The sequence below is a fragment of the Plasmodium vinckei genome (assembly GCF_900681995.1).
Source record: "Plasmodium vinckei vinckei genome assembly, chromosome: PVVCY_02".
In the NCBI taxonomy this organism is placed as follows: Eukaryota; Apicomplexa; class Aconoidasida; order Haemosporida; family Plasmodiidae; genus Plasmodium; species Plasmodium vinckei.
Genome location: NC_051294.1, coordinates 25,784 through 40,046, shown reverse-complemented (window position 1 = coordinate 40,046; position 14,263 = coordinate 25,784). Strand labels below are relative to the sequence as shown.

The 14,263-nt window shown below is 23.5% G+C and overlaps 3 protein-coding genes across 3 annotated transcripts; 2 read left to right on the top strand and 1 right to left on the bottom strand.

Moving 5' to 3' along the window:
* Positions 1-274: 274 nt before the first annotated feature.
* On the top strand, positions 275-2,976 carry PVVCY_0200110 (PIR protein CIR protein; the record flags this gene model as incomplete). Its single annotated transcript, XM_008628204.1, has 3 exons — positions 275-289; positions 426-2,603; positions 2,707-2,976. The coding sequence occupies 3 exons, from the start codon at positions 275-277 to the stop codon at positions 2,974-2,976; spliced, it is 2,463 nt and encodes an 820-aa protein (XP_008626426.1).
* An 839-nt stretch (positions 2,977-3,815) lies between these two features.
* Positions 3,816-6,299, bottom strand: PVVCY_0200100 (conserved rodent malaria protein, unknown function; the record flags this gene model as incomplete). Its single annotated transcript, XM_037634306.1, has 3 exons — positions 3,816-3,892; positions 3,986-5,749; positions 6,266-6,299. 3 exons carry the CDS (start codon positions 6,297-6,299, stop codon positions 3,816-3,818), a joined length of 1,875 nt encoding a protein of 624 aa, XP_037490049.1.
* A 4,041-nt stretch (positions 6,300-10,340) lies between these two features.
* PVVCY_0200090 (lysophospholipase, putative) lies at positions 10,341-11,663 on the top strand (the record flags this gene model as incomplete). Its single annotated transcript, XM_008628206.2, has 1 exon — positions 10,341-11,663. One exon carries the CDS (start codon positions 10,341-10,343, stop codon positions 11,661-11,663), a length of 1,323 nt encoding a protein of 440 aa, XP_008626428.2.
* Between the last annotated feature and the right edge of the window lie 2,600 nt (positions 11,664-14,263).

Below are 14,263 nucleotides of genomic sequence, written 5' to 3'. Positions count from 1 at the left end.
TGTATATATTTAATTTATAAATATTATCAAAAATGTTTTGAACTAATAAAAAATTAAGATAATTTAGTTGATTGTTATAAAAATAAATAGAATATTCCTTTGTTAGCAGTATTGTATTATTACTCCATATAAATGTAAATATTATAATATTAAGAATGCATTTATTTATGGATATTATTTATTCATACAACTAAAATGAGTACAATATATATGTTATATATTAAAATAATATGATGTCACCCAATATACAAATTATAAATAAAATACCATTATAATGGATAATGAAGCGGTAAGTATATATTTTTAAATAGCATTGTTTGTCTTTACATTTTTTGGATCGTGTATTCCTATAAAATATTATTAAGAATAATTTTATGTCTTTTATTAATATATTTTTTTTAATAATTTTTATAAATATTTCTTAGTGTAAAATATTCCGTGAAATTAATGAATATTTTAACAATGAAATTGTCGATGTGACAAAATTTGACTCTAATAAGAGTTCATTCGAATATTATCGCCCTTATAATAAACAGACTAAAAAATATCGCGATTGTGAAAACAACTATGAAAGAATTAACGTGCTTGGTACATATTTATATAAGAAATTAAATAAAATTAAAAGTGATGCAAAAGCTCGTGAAAATAATGATAATCAATATGTTGAATACATGCTGATATGGTTATCCAATATATTACTTCAGATAACTAAAGACCACACTTCCATTTTAGAAGATTCTTATAAAGCATATTTAGATAAGCATACGGGTAATTTTAAATACTGGAATATATTAGGTAATAAGAAGTATTTGAAAGATAGTAATATTAGTTACATGAGTCAATTTTATGAGCTATTTTATCAAATATGTAATACAATTAATGAATATAACACAAATGGTGCCGGAAGTAAAAGCCTTGGAAACATTTCCACGGAATGCTCTAAAACATATAAAAAAATATATAATGAGATTAATAGATGTGGTCCATATGTGAATTTGCTAAAAAATTTAAAAACCACATATGATAATTTTAGAACTTCGGTTATAAGTGCAGATAAAACAAATACATTAGATGCAGTTATTCAAAAACTTACACCAGAAATAAATATAAATTCTTCTTCAAATGAATTTGGTGAAGAATGTAAAAAAGTGCATTCAAAAGCTGAAAAGAATGACCTAAAAGATCAATCACCAAATTTACCAAAAGTCCCGTCACAACCATCACCAAATGATCAACCAAAAGGGGCATCAAAAGACAAATCACAAGCCGCATCACAAGGAACACAAGCCGCATCACAAGGAACACAAGGCACACAACAAGGAGCATCAAAAGACACACCACAAGCCCCACCACAAAATCCAGGGGGAAGTCCCACAATTAGTACAGGCACGCAAATAAACCAAAGTGGGGATACTACATCAAAGCCACAAATCCAAAATTCACCGGATCACACTCCAAATCAACAAGCGGAAACAGGAACTCCATCAAGCACGCTTAGCAATGGAACTGATACATTAGGAAGTAAACAGAATCCAGTAGATGATACTCAAAAAGAAGGAACCACTAAAGGGAGTGGACAAAAAGATACAGGAAGTGGGTCAGGAAATCAAAAGAGTCCCCAAATCGATCCAATAAAACCGGGCGATCCAACTCCCCCTAACCCAGCTTCAGCTACTAGCCAAGGAGGTCCAGGTATCAAACAAGGAGATCCAAGTGTCAATCCAGGAGGTGGAGCAGGAAGTAAAGGAAGTCAAGGAGATTCAAGTGGAGCTCAAGGAATAACACAACCTCAAAGCACACTATGGAGTTATTTTGATTTGGGGCCATACATTTCTTCGATCAAATCAAAAGGCAAACAACAATTAGATAACGCTTCCAATTTTATTATAATGCAAAAGGACAAAGTTACTAGTGCCATTGATAATACTCGTAAATTATATAATACAGCTGTGTCTGGTGCACAAACTGTTTACGATACAACTATGTCTAAGGCAAAGGCTGCTTATGATGCATCTGTATCGAATGCAAAAACCGCTTACAATGCATCTACAAGTTTTTTTAATGGCATTATTGATGATATAACCACCCAACTTGGAAATATAGGCATTACTTCTACACATAGTGATGATACATCTGGGTCAGGTAGCTCAGGGAAGGATTCTCCCACAGGTAGTGGTCAATCAAGCACACCCAAAACTTCTAATTCGAATCCAAAATCAGACCAAAAATTAGGCCAAAATTCAGATCCTAGTTCAGATTCAAATTTAAGCCCGCCACTACCACCACCTACACTACCTCCATCTGTACCTTCACAACCACAGCCTATCCAAACACAAGATTCATCACAAAATACAATTCCAAATGGTGGATCTAACGTATTACAAAGTCATGATTCAAATCCTGGAACAGGAATACCTCCAACACCAATAAAGTTTAATATAAATACGCCAACCACAGACAACGGAAGTACAAATTATGGAACCGACATTAAAATGAGCGAAAAACCATCAATATGGTGTATAGTAATAAAGAAGAAATGTAATGTAGTAGGTATTGGTATTATAGTTATCTCAACAGTCATTATGATATCAATTATGTATAAGGTAAATAATGTGAAATTAGTAAATATATCATTTAATTATATTTTTTCACTACATAATTACAAATATAAAAAATGTGTTATATTTTTTCCCTATTTTATGTTAGTATTTATCATTTGGATCATCAAAAAAATCAGAAAAAAAAAACATGAAGAGAGTTATAAATTTTCATGATGGAAAAAGCAAGACAAAAATAATTATAAGTTCAAATGATAGGAGCAAACACCTAAAATCGGTTATAAATTCAGTTGACAGAAAAAAATATTCATTATTAAATATATACAAACTTATGCAGGCCGATCCCGCACCATTTATTAATTTATTTTTTTTGTTAATTTTTTTTGTCTATAAAAGAAAACCAAATTATTTAGAGTGATGGATTTAATAGCCTATATTTGAATGATAAGAGATTTATTGTTCTTAATTTAAAAAATATATAAATTTAATGAATAATAAATAAAGATGTGTCTATTATTACAAATAACATGCTTTATTGTATATAGGAACACGATTAAGGCTTGACTTCCTATTTGTAAAAATCATAAGAATTAATAGGAATAAAGTTTACGTTTTATTGAAAAAAATATCGCCAATAATATTTTTTTAAAAGTAAAAAGTGGCTCACTAAATCATCAATGACATTTTGGTGCATTAATTGTTTTCTATAAATATTCAGTAGTAATTACATAAAAATAAATGCGTTGTTTTATAAAATTTATTTATAATTGTCTAATTATACTAATTGCAACAATATACCAATGGTATATATTAATAAAAATTTCGATATTATATATTTTTTTCATAATATAAAATGTATATATATATACTTCTCCCTTTTTATTTAAAATGATGACAAGTGTGTATAATAATATTATAAAAATCTATGTAATGCTTATTGAAGTTTTATTTTTATTATAATAATATTCAATAAATATATATAGATTAATAAACATTATAAATCACATAAATTAAAATCAAATTGAAACAAAATAATGAGCATTAAGCCATGAAACATATTGAAATTCAAATATATTTTTCCCAATATAGTACTATCTTATTTGAGTAACCATATTAATTAATTTTTGGAAAATAAAAAAAACAAAAAATTCCGATTATTAAAATGGAATAAGAAAGTAAACATGCTATATATCATCAAATAATCGAACAAATGATTAAATGTCGGGAATTTCAATGCATCCTCTTCGTTGTTTATGGTTATTGTTTTAGACTTTGAATAAAGTTCATATAAATGTACATCAATATTGCTATGGATTTAACGGAAAAGTTGGGAACTGTAAAGGGAAGAAATAAATAAAGGATGTTTATATAAGGGGAAAATATGATGTAGTTCTATATACTATTAATAAGGGGAATATTTAACTTACTTTTATCGGAAGGAGTTACCGTGAGATTCATATCCATCGCTTCGTTTAAGTATTTGCTTAGGATATTTTTAAAGTGTTTCATTTTTATGAACGTTTTATTATTTTGGGGATTTGCTATCTGATTTTTGAATCCAGTTAGTGTCTTATTTTTAGCATCAGGATTTCTGGATCTTTCATTAATTATAAGACGATTACCGGGATCGATAATATCGCTATCTATACTAATGGTATTGCTACTACTAGGATCGGTACTAATGACACCGTTACTATCATAGTACTTTCTAAAAATAGAGTTTATATCTTTAACTTCGATTCCTCTTTCACGAAAAGCCTTGTCCTTATGCACGTCCCTTAAACATTCACTTATGCATCTCTGAAACCTTGTACAAATAAATTTCAATAATGGTAAAACGGCTTTCTTTATTATACCTTTGAAGAATGATGAATCCAAAAAATATGCGCCATATAACATGTCTATCTGTGTAGTATTTTTTCCGCTACCGTCTTCACTAGGAACATCGTGTATAATAGCGGTTATGACAGCGCGAAAAGATTGAAGAAATTGATACTTAGATACAAAGTTAACTTGTGTTTGTAAAATTATACAATTATCGAAAAAAAATAATTTAACATTTTCATTAATATCTGCTCTTGATGGTATTGCAAAAGATACAAATAATTTTTTTTTAGCTTTTTCCAATCCTACATTATATTTTAAATTAACTGAATATGCAGATGGAACTTGTATAGGATCAGGTAATATATCAAACTTGCTATAGTCAGCACCTTGTTGATCTACTCGCTGATAAAAATCATAAAATGGATTTCTTGGATGAATTTTCGCAAATATGCTATTATAAACTTCTTTAAAATCTTTATTTACATATAAACTAATTGCATGATGTAAATCACTAAAAAATTCATTTTCTTCTAATAATGCAATTTCTTCGGGATATAAATTCATAGATATCATTTCATCAACATCCTTTGTAATTAAAACTCTTTTCGACAATTCAGAAGAGGATTCTATTCCATTTAAATTTAAATTGTCCTTTTGATTTGTCGTTTGTGTTTTATCGTGTGTTACAGTATTTGTTTCCAGTTTTTGTTTTGAATCCATTGCATATTCTATCATGTTCGATATCGAATCATATGTATCGTCTTTATCTAATAATGTTGTAAACGCAAATGATTGGTTTTCATCTGGTTTTATTTTAAACCATTCAGGAATTATATTCAATTTTTGTGCTTTTTTAATTGATAGGAGTGATTCATATGTTACTCTAACAATCGATGACTTTTTTAGTATTTGATTAAATGCTGAAACAATATAAATGTTATCATCTGATATGAAGCATTTCCCTTCAACTAAAACGGGGGCTTGTAATGAAAGTTTGTCTTCATCGTTTTTTATTATAGTAGGTTTTTTTTCATGGGTTTCTTCCACTGTTGTGCTAGATGAATCATTATTTTTATTATTATCATTTAATTGGCCTTTTTTTGAATTTGCCCTTAAATTTTTTACAACTTTTTCATTTGGGTCTGAATTATCCGATGAACTCTCATTGCTTACTTCTTTTGCTAGCAAATTTTCATAAACATAATTTATTATTTCTTGATTGATATTTTCATTAAGAATATCATCTGAAACACTTTCGTCGTCGTTTAGTTTTGTCCCATCTTGATAAGGTTCTTCATTTGTTCCAACGGTTGTATTTTCACTATCATTGTCTTTTATCTTAATTTCTAAAATTTTATGTAAACCTAAAGCCTCATTATTATCATCTAATGTTAATTCGCAATTATGATGGTTGTTAGTAAATTCAGGTGATTTTTCCACCTCAGCTATAAAATCATGAAATGGTTTTCCTAGGTTTGACACAGCCATAACTAAATAATGGTATTAAAATGGGTTATTATTTGATATATGTATATAACCTTGAGGATAGCGGGGTTTGAATTTTTATATCAAATATAAAAAAAATATAAAAATAATATACTTCATTAAGGATATGAAAAATGCATAAATATTAACAAAATTTTAAACATAATTTTTAAAATGGCATAAACGCAGGACACAAAAAGTTACCCCCACTTTATATATTTTTATAATATAAAAATTATATTATTAAATCGGTTAAACATTAATAAACTAATAAATGCTTTATTATTTTTTTTAATTATTATATACTAGTAGTTCTTTTATTATATTAGCAGCAAAAAATATATATTATAGAATAATTAGCATTCATATTGATATAATATTAAATTTATAATTACATAAAGAAATGAATACAAGGAATAAAACGTCCATATTAATCGTCTAAAAATAGATTAAAAAACAATAAATATATTACATTTTTTCTATATGTATTTATTTTCATATAAAAAATTATATTCTGCAGAAAATTATTTGTTGTGTCACTGAAAAAAACAACACTTCACAATTAATAATGCATGCATATATTATTATAAATAAAAACTAAGAGAGACATATGATATATATACATGACTAATACTAGATAAAATTAAAAATAGAATTTCGCAAAAACATGCAGCATTCGCAATATTTAACTATAAAAAATATATATGTTTAATAAATTTGACTAAAAATTATTCTATACAAATTTAAATACAAGTATTTTTAGTTTAATTTATGTTAAAATTTTAGTAATATGACTTATGACCCTATATATGTAATAGCAAAATATATAGAGTCCAAACAAGATTATTAACATTTATTTTTTTATAAAATCAATATCCATATATAATTATATGTTGTTATTGTTCATATCAACCAATATTCATTTGTTTAGTCCTTGATAGAATAGTCTTTAAGTTTATATGCATTAATAGTATAAAATCATGATAATTTAAATGCATATTATTTTAAATAATAAAAAATTTATTAAGAAGAAAATATATTTGAAATGTTATTGAATACACTTGCATCTGTTTATTTTAAACGTTTTAAAATATAATATATACATCAACCATAAATCTAATATATTGATGGATGGTAATCTAATATTATATCTTTATGACAAATAAATAAAAGTATCCAAAATATTTTTATTAATAAAAATTAAAACTTTAACAATATAAAATAATGAAATAAAAAAAGGTGATATTTTCATGAAAATGAAATAATTTCTTATAACATACTTTTTTATTAATATATGTTTTTTTAGACATTATAAAAAATACATTGATAAATCTTTGTTGCGTTATAAATAATGCTCCTTTGTCGAATTTTGATTTATCACTTGTGTATCTGCAATTTATAATTGCAAATTAAAAAATATAAAAATTTACTTCATTAATATTATAAAATATACGTATTAATCCGCCAATTATAGAGTATGCAACTTCCTCAAAATTAACCCGATTATAATTTTATAACATAATATATAAAATGTTTTATCACTGTTTTATCAGGGGAACTATAATTTAAATTAAAAAATGGGGGATAGAAATTAGAAGTTTGGGTAAATAAAAATATTCATGAAATGAACATATTATGGCATATATAATTAAATATAGCCCTTAACCTTGAATCCATGATCGAATTTAAAATACGATAATTCGATTAGGCAAAAAATATATATATTAAAATGAATCTATATACTGTGTAGTAAATGATTTTTTTGTCTTTTATCGAATATTCGATGGTTGGTAATTATGCAAAATATATATTGGAAGCACATTCCTTAATGCTAAATTTTAACATTTTCAAAAGTTAAAGCTCTTATTCTTTATATTATATATAAACAATACATACGATGCAATATAGATGGATTTTTTTAAAAAAAGTTGCTGACCCCCCATTAGTTCATAAAATATGTAAACTTGTTTATGTAATATTTATATTAGTATATAACAAGTTTTAAAAATGTGTCCAGATCATAACAAATAAATATAAGGTTTTTATTTTTTTGAATTTGGATTTCTCTTGTTATGGATATTATTTTTTCTATTACATGACATTCCTAACATTACGTAAAATAAATAAAAAATGACTAAAATTTCCTATAGATAAATGGTATAATAAAAAATTATTGTTTTGTTCCTTATTTTTAATATTTTTTAATGTTGCTTTTAAAACGTAAAAATATGCCTAATAAAAATATTAAAGTTATTATTAAATTCAACTATTAAAATAATTTAAGGCTGTTTATAATTTTAATAATTCATGCTTATTTAAAAAAGTAAAAAGGAAAAAAATATAGAAATTCACAAAAAATTGTAAAATATACTGAAGAAAAAACGTTGTATAATATTAAGCAAAAAGTATAAAATGCAACAATGCATATATCTATAATTATCCAAATCTATTTTATTTTATCACTCTTCCCAACATAAACAATAAGGATAGCATATAGAATCTTCATTTACGTCGTATTTTCATATAAAATATTAAAAATAACAGTAAATATGTATTATTAGTGCTATGTCGGTGCCTAAAAACAATGCTACTTTTTTATGCGAAACAATAGATCATTAAAAACATATTAACTGCCTATAAATTGCAACAAATGTTTACTTTCTTTCAAATGCTAATAATTTGAGTTGAAAACATATAAAATGTCGTATTTATAAAAATTAAAAGCATTTGTGGGTATGATGAAAATTATGCATCATAATATCAGCAGTATTTAACATTTTTCGTAAATCATAAATAGTTATTGATGTTAATTTCATATTCAAAGGGATGATGCTTTATAATTATTTAAATATACCTCGTATGAACCACACATCATCACTATCATATTGGTTATATATATTTAATAAGTTTTTACATGAAAACAACTGCTATTAAACATGGAAATTTAAATAAAAATAAACCAAGAACGAAGAGCATAGAGAAAAAACATTTATTAAACATATTATTTTATATTTCATTATCTTCATACGTAATTAACAACATTTCTCAAACCCAATTAAATGCATTTTATACAATAATGCAAATAAATTTTTAAGAAGGTTATTTTTTGATATTATATATAACGTACATTCTTATGAAAAAATATAACATAATATTTTTTAGGGTTTATAATATTAGACAAATATTAAATTGTATAAAATGTATTAGGTATATTTGTTTTTTCTTGTCTTGATAATTTAAAATATTACGAAATATAATCCTTAAAAACACTATCTTATATATTTTTTGAGAGTATTTAAAAGTATAGATTCATATTTTTTTTGTTTTGTCATTTTTTTATCTAATTTCATTTTGTTAATATATGCTAAATACAATAATATAGAGGTTGATGCAGTTGTTATAATAATTTAAATTATAAACAAACAAAATAAAAAAATATAATTTTTAAATACTTTTGTAAAGTTTACGATTAAAATTATATCATAAATTTTAGCGAAATTTTATTAATTGTATAAAATAATTTTGAGGTAAATAAAATGCTTATTAATTTAAATAAAAAAAATAATGTTAATATTTTTATAGATTTTCTTATAATACATATTAACGTCATAAATCATTAACAGTTGTAAAATATTATATCTATTAGTAATATTTATTTCTAGGGAATTATTATATTTTATAATTGTTACAATTAAAAAATTATATTAATAAAAATATATATAGTTTTTTTTATTTATACCAACATACATATCTTTGTTATTATATCGAAGTAAAAAAAAATTTTTGTTGTCGTTTTTTTTGTTGCTTTTATAAATAAATAATCTAGGCATGTTGTATTAGCTCAATATTGTTTTATAAGTAAATATATTATGTAAATCATTATTTATTAATAAAAAATAATATATAGTAGTTATATATTTTTTCCTATACTATATTTTAAATACCGAATTTAAGAAAATTAAATAAAACCAAAAATGTATTACCAAAAAATAAACAATATATAATAATTTGTATTCATCTTATTATATCAATAGAAATTTCATTTGATTGGATAGAAAACTCGAAAAAACTTCGAAAATAAGATAAAGAAGTATAATTATACATTTTTTTCCAATTCTTATAATTTGTTTATAATTTGTTATGTTTATATAATGTACATTCAATCCTATTAATATTATTTTATATTAATGTAATATGATGTATAGTTTGGATATATAAATTTATATACCGCCATAATACGATTAGTATGATATATTTTTTGTGTTCATAATCTATATGCATATATTTGAAAAGTAAAAATTTAATTATATATATGTAGATATATGCACGTTTTATGCAAAAAACAGAGGCATTTACTATTAAAAATACCTTATTAAAAGGAAAAGTAATATATATATGCATATATTTTGGCTATAAAAAAATATATATTTTTAGTTGTAATATGGATTATTATATTCCATAATATTGATAATGGAAGAAATTGAATTAAATAATGATGAATTAAGAAATACAAAATGCAATTTAGATGGTGATCCTAAAGTAGGTTGGCTATGTAATAAAAATGGCTTACTTTTAAAAACATATGGGTGGTTAGTTAAAAATGCTATAGGAATTATATTATTAATACATGGATTAAAATCTCATACTAGACTAACTTTTATGAGAATGAATATAAAATTTCCAAATGATAGTGAAGAGTTAGTAGTAGACAATGATAGTTACTATATTTATAAAGATAGCTGGATCGAAAATTTTAATAAAAATGGTTATTCAGTATATGGACTAGACTTGCAAGGGCATGGTGAATCAGAAACATGGAAAAATGTTAGAGGCGATTTTAGTTCTTTTGATGATCTAGTTGATGATGTAATACAATATATGAATCAAATTCAAGATGAAATCTCAAATGATAATCAAACAAATGGCGAATCATATGATATAGTATCAACTAAAAAAAAAAGACTTCCTATGTATATTGTTGGACATTCAATGGGAGGGACTATTGGTTTAAGAGTATTGCAATTATTAAATAAAGAAAAAGAATATAAGGTTGATTCTGGAGAGTCAAGTAACTATAAAAAATGTAGCGTCATGTTGGACAACCCTACTAATGCTAATGAAATTGACAATGATATGTATGATATGAATAGTTCTAAAAATGACGATCCGTGCACTTCTAGTGCTAGTACCTTTGCTACGACAAATGCTATTGCTAGTACTAGTAGTAAATGTGAAGGACACCATAATTATTTAGATAAATTCAATATTAAAGGTTGCGTAACTTTATCTGGTATGATGATAATAAAAATACTATGGAATATTGGACTCAATTCATTTAAGTATTTTTATTTACCTATAATGAGCTTCTTGGCTTGTCTCGCGCCTAATAAAATAATTTCGTCAGAAATGCGTTATAAAAAGTCCGAATATATTGATACAATATGTAAGTATGATAAATTTCGAAATAACATTGGATTAAAATTTAGATGTGTATCTGAACTTATAAAAGGAACGCTTGCATTGGATAGTAATATTAATTATATGCCAAAAGATGTTCCTTTATTATTTGTGCATTCAAAAGATGATACTGTTTGTTGTTTTAAAGGGGCACATTCGTTTTATAATAAAGTAGATGTTTGTAAAAAAGAATTCCATGCTGTTGAAGATATGCATCATGCTATAACGGTCGAGCCAGGAAATGAAAAAATTATAAAAATAGTTATGGATTGGATTTGTAATTTGGGAAAGAATGGTCAAGACGAAATAGGAGATGAAAAAGAAAATGAAATATAAAATGTGCGTTAATAATATTTTTATTAATTATTGTTTTGTATTTTTATAAACATAAATGTAAATTTTCGATTAATTTTTTAAATCAAAACAAAAAAAGCTAATAATAAATATTTTATATCTTTTTACATTACATATATGTTCTTTTTTGTTTCAAATTTTTTTTAAAATTAAATATGTACATAATGATTTTAGTTGCAATTTGCAGGTATGTATATATATAATGCATAGTTATATATAATATTAATTTGGGAATTAATACGAATTAAAATTAATTATGTAATAACTTTATTTATAATTAGCTTTTATGTTCTTATAATTAATAAAAGAATAATTAATGGCTCAGTTTCTGTACTATGGGTTATAGTTTTGTTCTATGGAATTTATGTTTTGGGTTAGGTCTAAATTTTTATTAATTTGTTTATAATTAGATCATATTTATTGTTCTGTAAATGTCGATCAAATGTATTCACCATCTATGTATGTTTAATCTCGAAATTATGCCTAAATATCCAACAAAAAAAAAGGTATAGGCATTATTATGAAAATTATTGCATAACATATTCTCCATAAAATATAATATGTACAATTAAGTGTTAATATCGATTTAATATGATTAAAATAAAATAAAAAATATATATATATTGCATATATTAATATAGATATTGGGTATATATGAAATTGTATTAAGCTATATCACAATTGTCCACTATATAAAACTTGGTGATCTGTGGGTATATTGGATTATGCATAACACAATATATTTCTTTATTTGATTAAAGGTTATATTAAGCAAAACTTATAATTTATATCACAATTACTTTAATTTAAATTATAATACGGCAACTGAACTGTAATAATAGCATTATATATGAGGTTGGATATTAATTATAAGATAATTCATTTGGAACAATTGCCTACATTATAGTGTACCTTCAGGTTAATGGGGATATTTTTATATTAATTAAGCATAATAATAATATATAATAGGTAATAATAAATGTAGATTCATAAAATATCGATTGAGATTCGACAATAAAACGATATCTATAAATGATATTTTATACATCTAACATTTTTAATAATACAATAAAGATCGCATTATATATATAATATTTTTTAAGTTATAATTATAGTTACTATTCCTCTTTTCTATTTACTTTACATTTGTATTAAAATTAATTAATATTCATAGAAATTGCTTTATAAGCTTTAATTTATTTATCATGAGGTATAATAATGGATTGACCAATACTCATTTTTAAATTTTATAGTTTTGAGGTATGAATAAATTATATTTTAAAATAGTTAAAAAATAGAATATAAGTATATTAATAAAAATTAATGTTATAGCTTGTTATAATACGTATAAACAATTTGTATATAAAATTAATGTTATTATTCCAATATTTATATATATAATATTGTATCATTGACCAAACACTAAATACGTTAAATCCTGGAAATATATACAATTATATATTAATTCAAAATATATAGAAAAAGTATGTAATAATTAATTTAATTCGAAATAATCATATTTATATTAGGTTATTATATATATACAAACTTTAAAATAATTTAAATATATTGTTAATACGAAATAATATATATATTATAAAATGCTATACTTTAAAACAATGAAAGCAAGGAAAATTGCTAATCGGTTTAATGTATTTTTATTAAGCGTATTAATTATTCCGTTGTACTACACAGTGATATAGCAGGAAGCAACAATAGATAAAATATTAAATACGAAAAGATCATTAAATTCATTTGATTCTAATATGTAGATATATATATTATTAATTCTATTAACAATTTTAATAAAAATATAGATTTCTATACTGAGCTAAATGCTTTATTATAAAATAGGCAGTATATAATATGTTTAGGTTCTAAGTAGGAATATGCAGTAGAATGGAAAATTCACTTATATTGTTTCTAAAAGTTTATTATTACATCTAATCAAGAGGAATTGTTAAACTAATAAAAGTAATAAATTTAAAGAAAGTTAAGTGAGAATAATTTATTGAATTCACTTTTATAGCTTAAATTGGAGTTCATATTTATTTATATATTAAATAGTTAATAAGAATAATAATATATATTTATATATAGTAATTTTATAAACCATTTAGGTGTCATATTATTTAAATTTGTGCATTAATTTATTGATATTTTAAATATTAAGAATAGTATTATTATGCCAAATATAGTGGTTTAAATAAACAAAAAATAATCAGAACAAATATATACATTTTTATTATTTAGAACAAATCGTTATATATATTTAAAATAAATTATATTATTTATTAAAGTAAAAATAAAACATTAAATTTTATTAACATATAATTGCAGGATCATAATTTTGTGTATGGTCTAAAATAGCAGCAGCATACTTTTTATTATAATATAATTTCATATATATTAAATAATTTGCTTATTAAATTAAAATTAAACAATTTGTATAATAATATACTGCTAATGATTTAATATTAAATAATAGCATTATTGTTTTACAACAATAATAGATAAAAAGGAAAATGGAAACTAATAAAACATATATATACTATTTAAAACGTACTCCTTTGAGGAAGCAG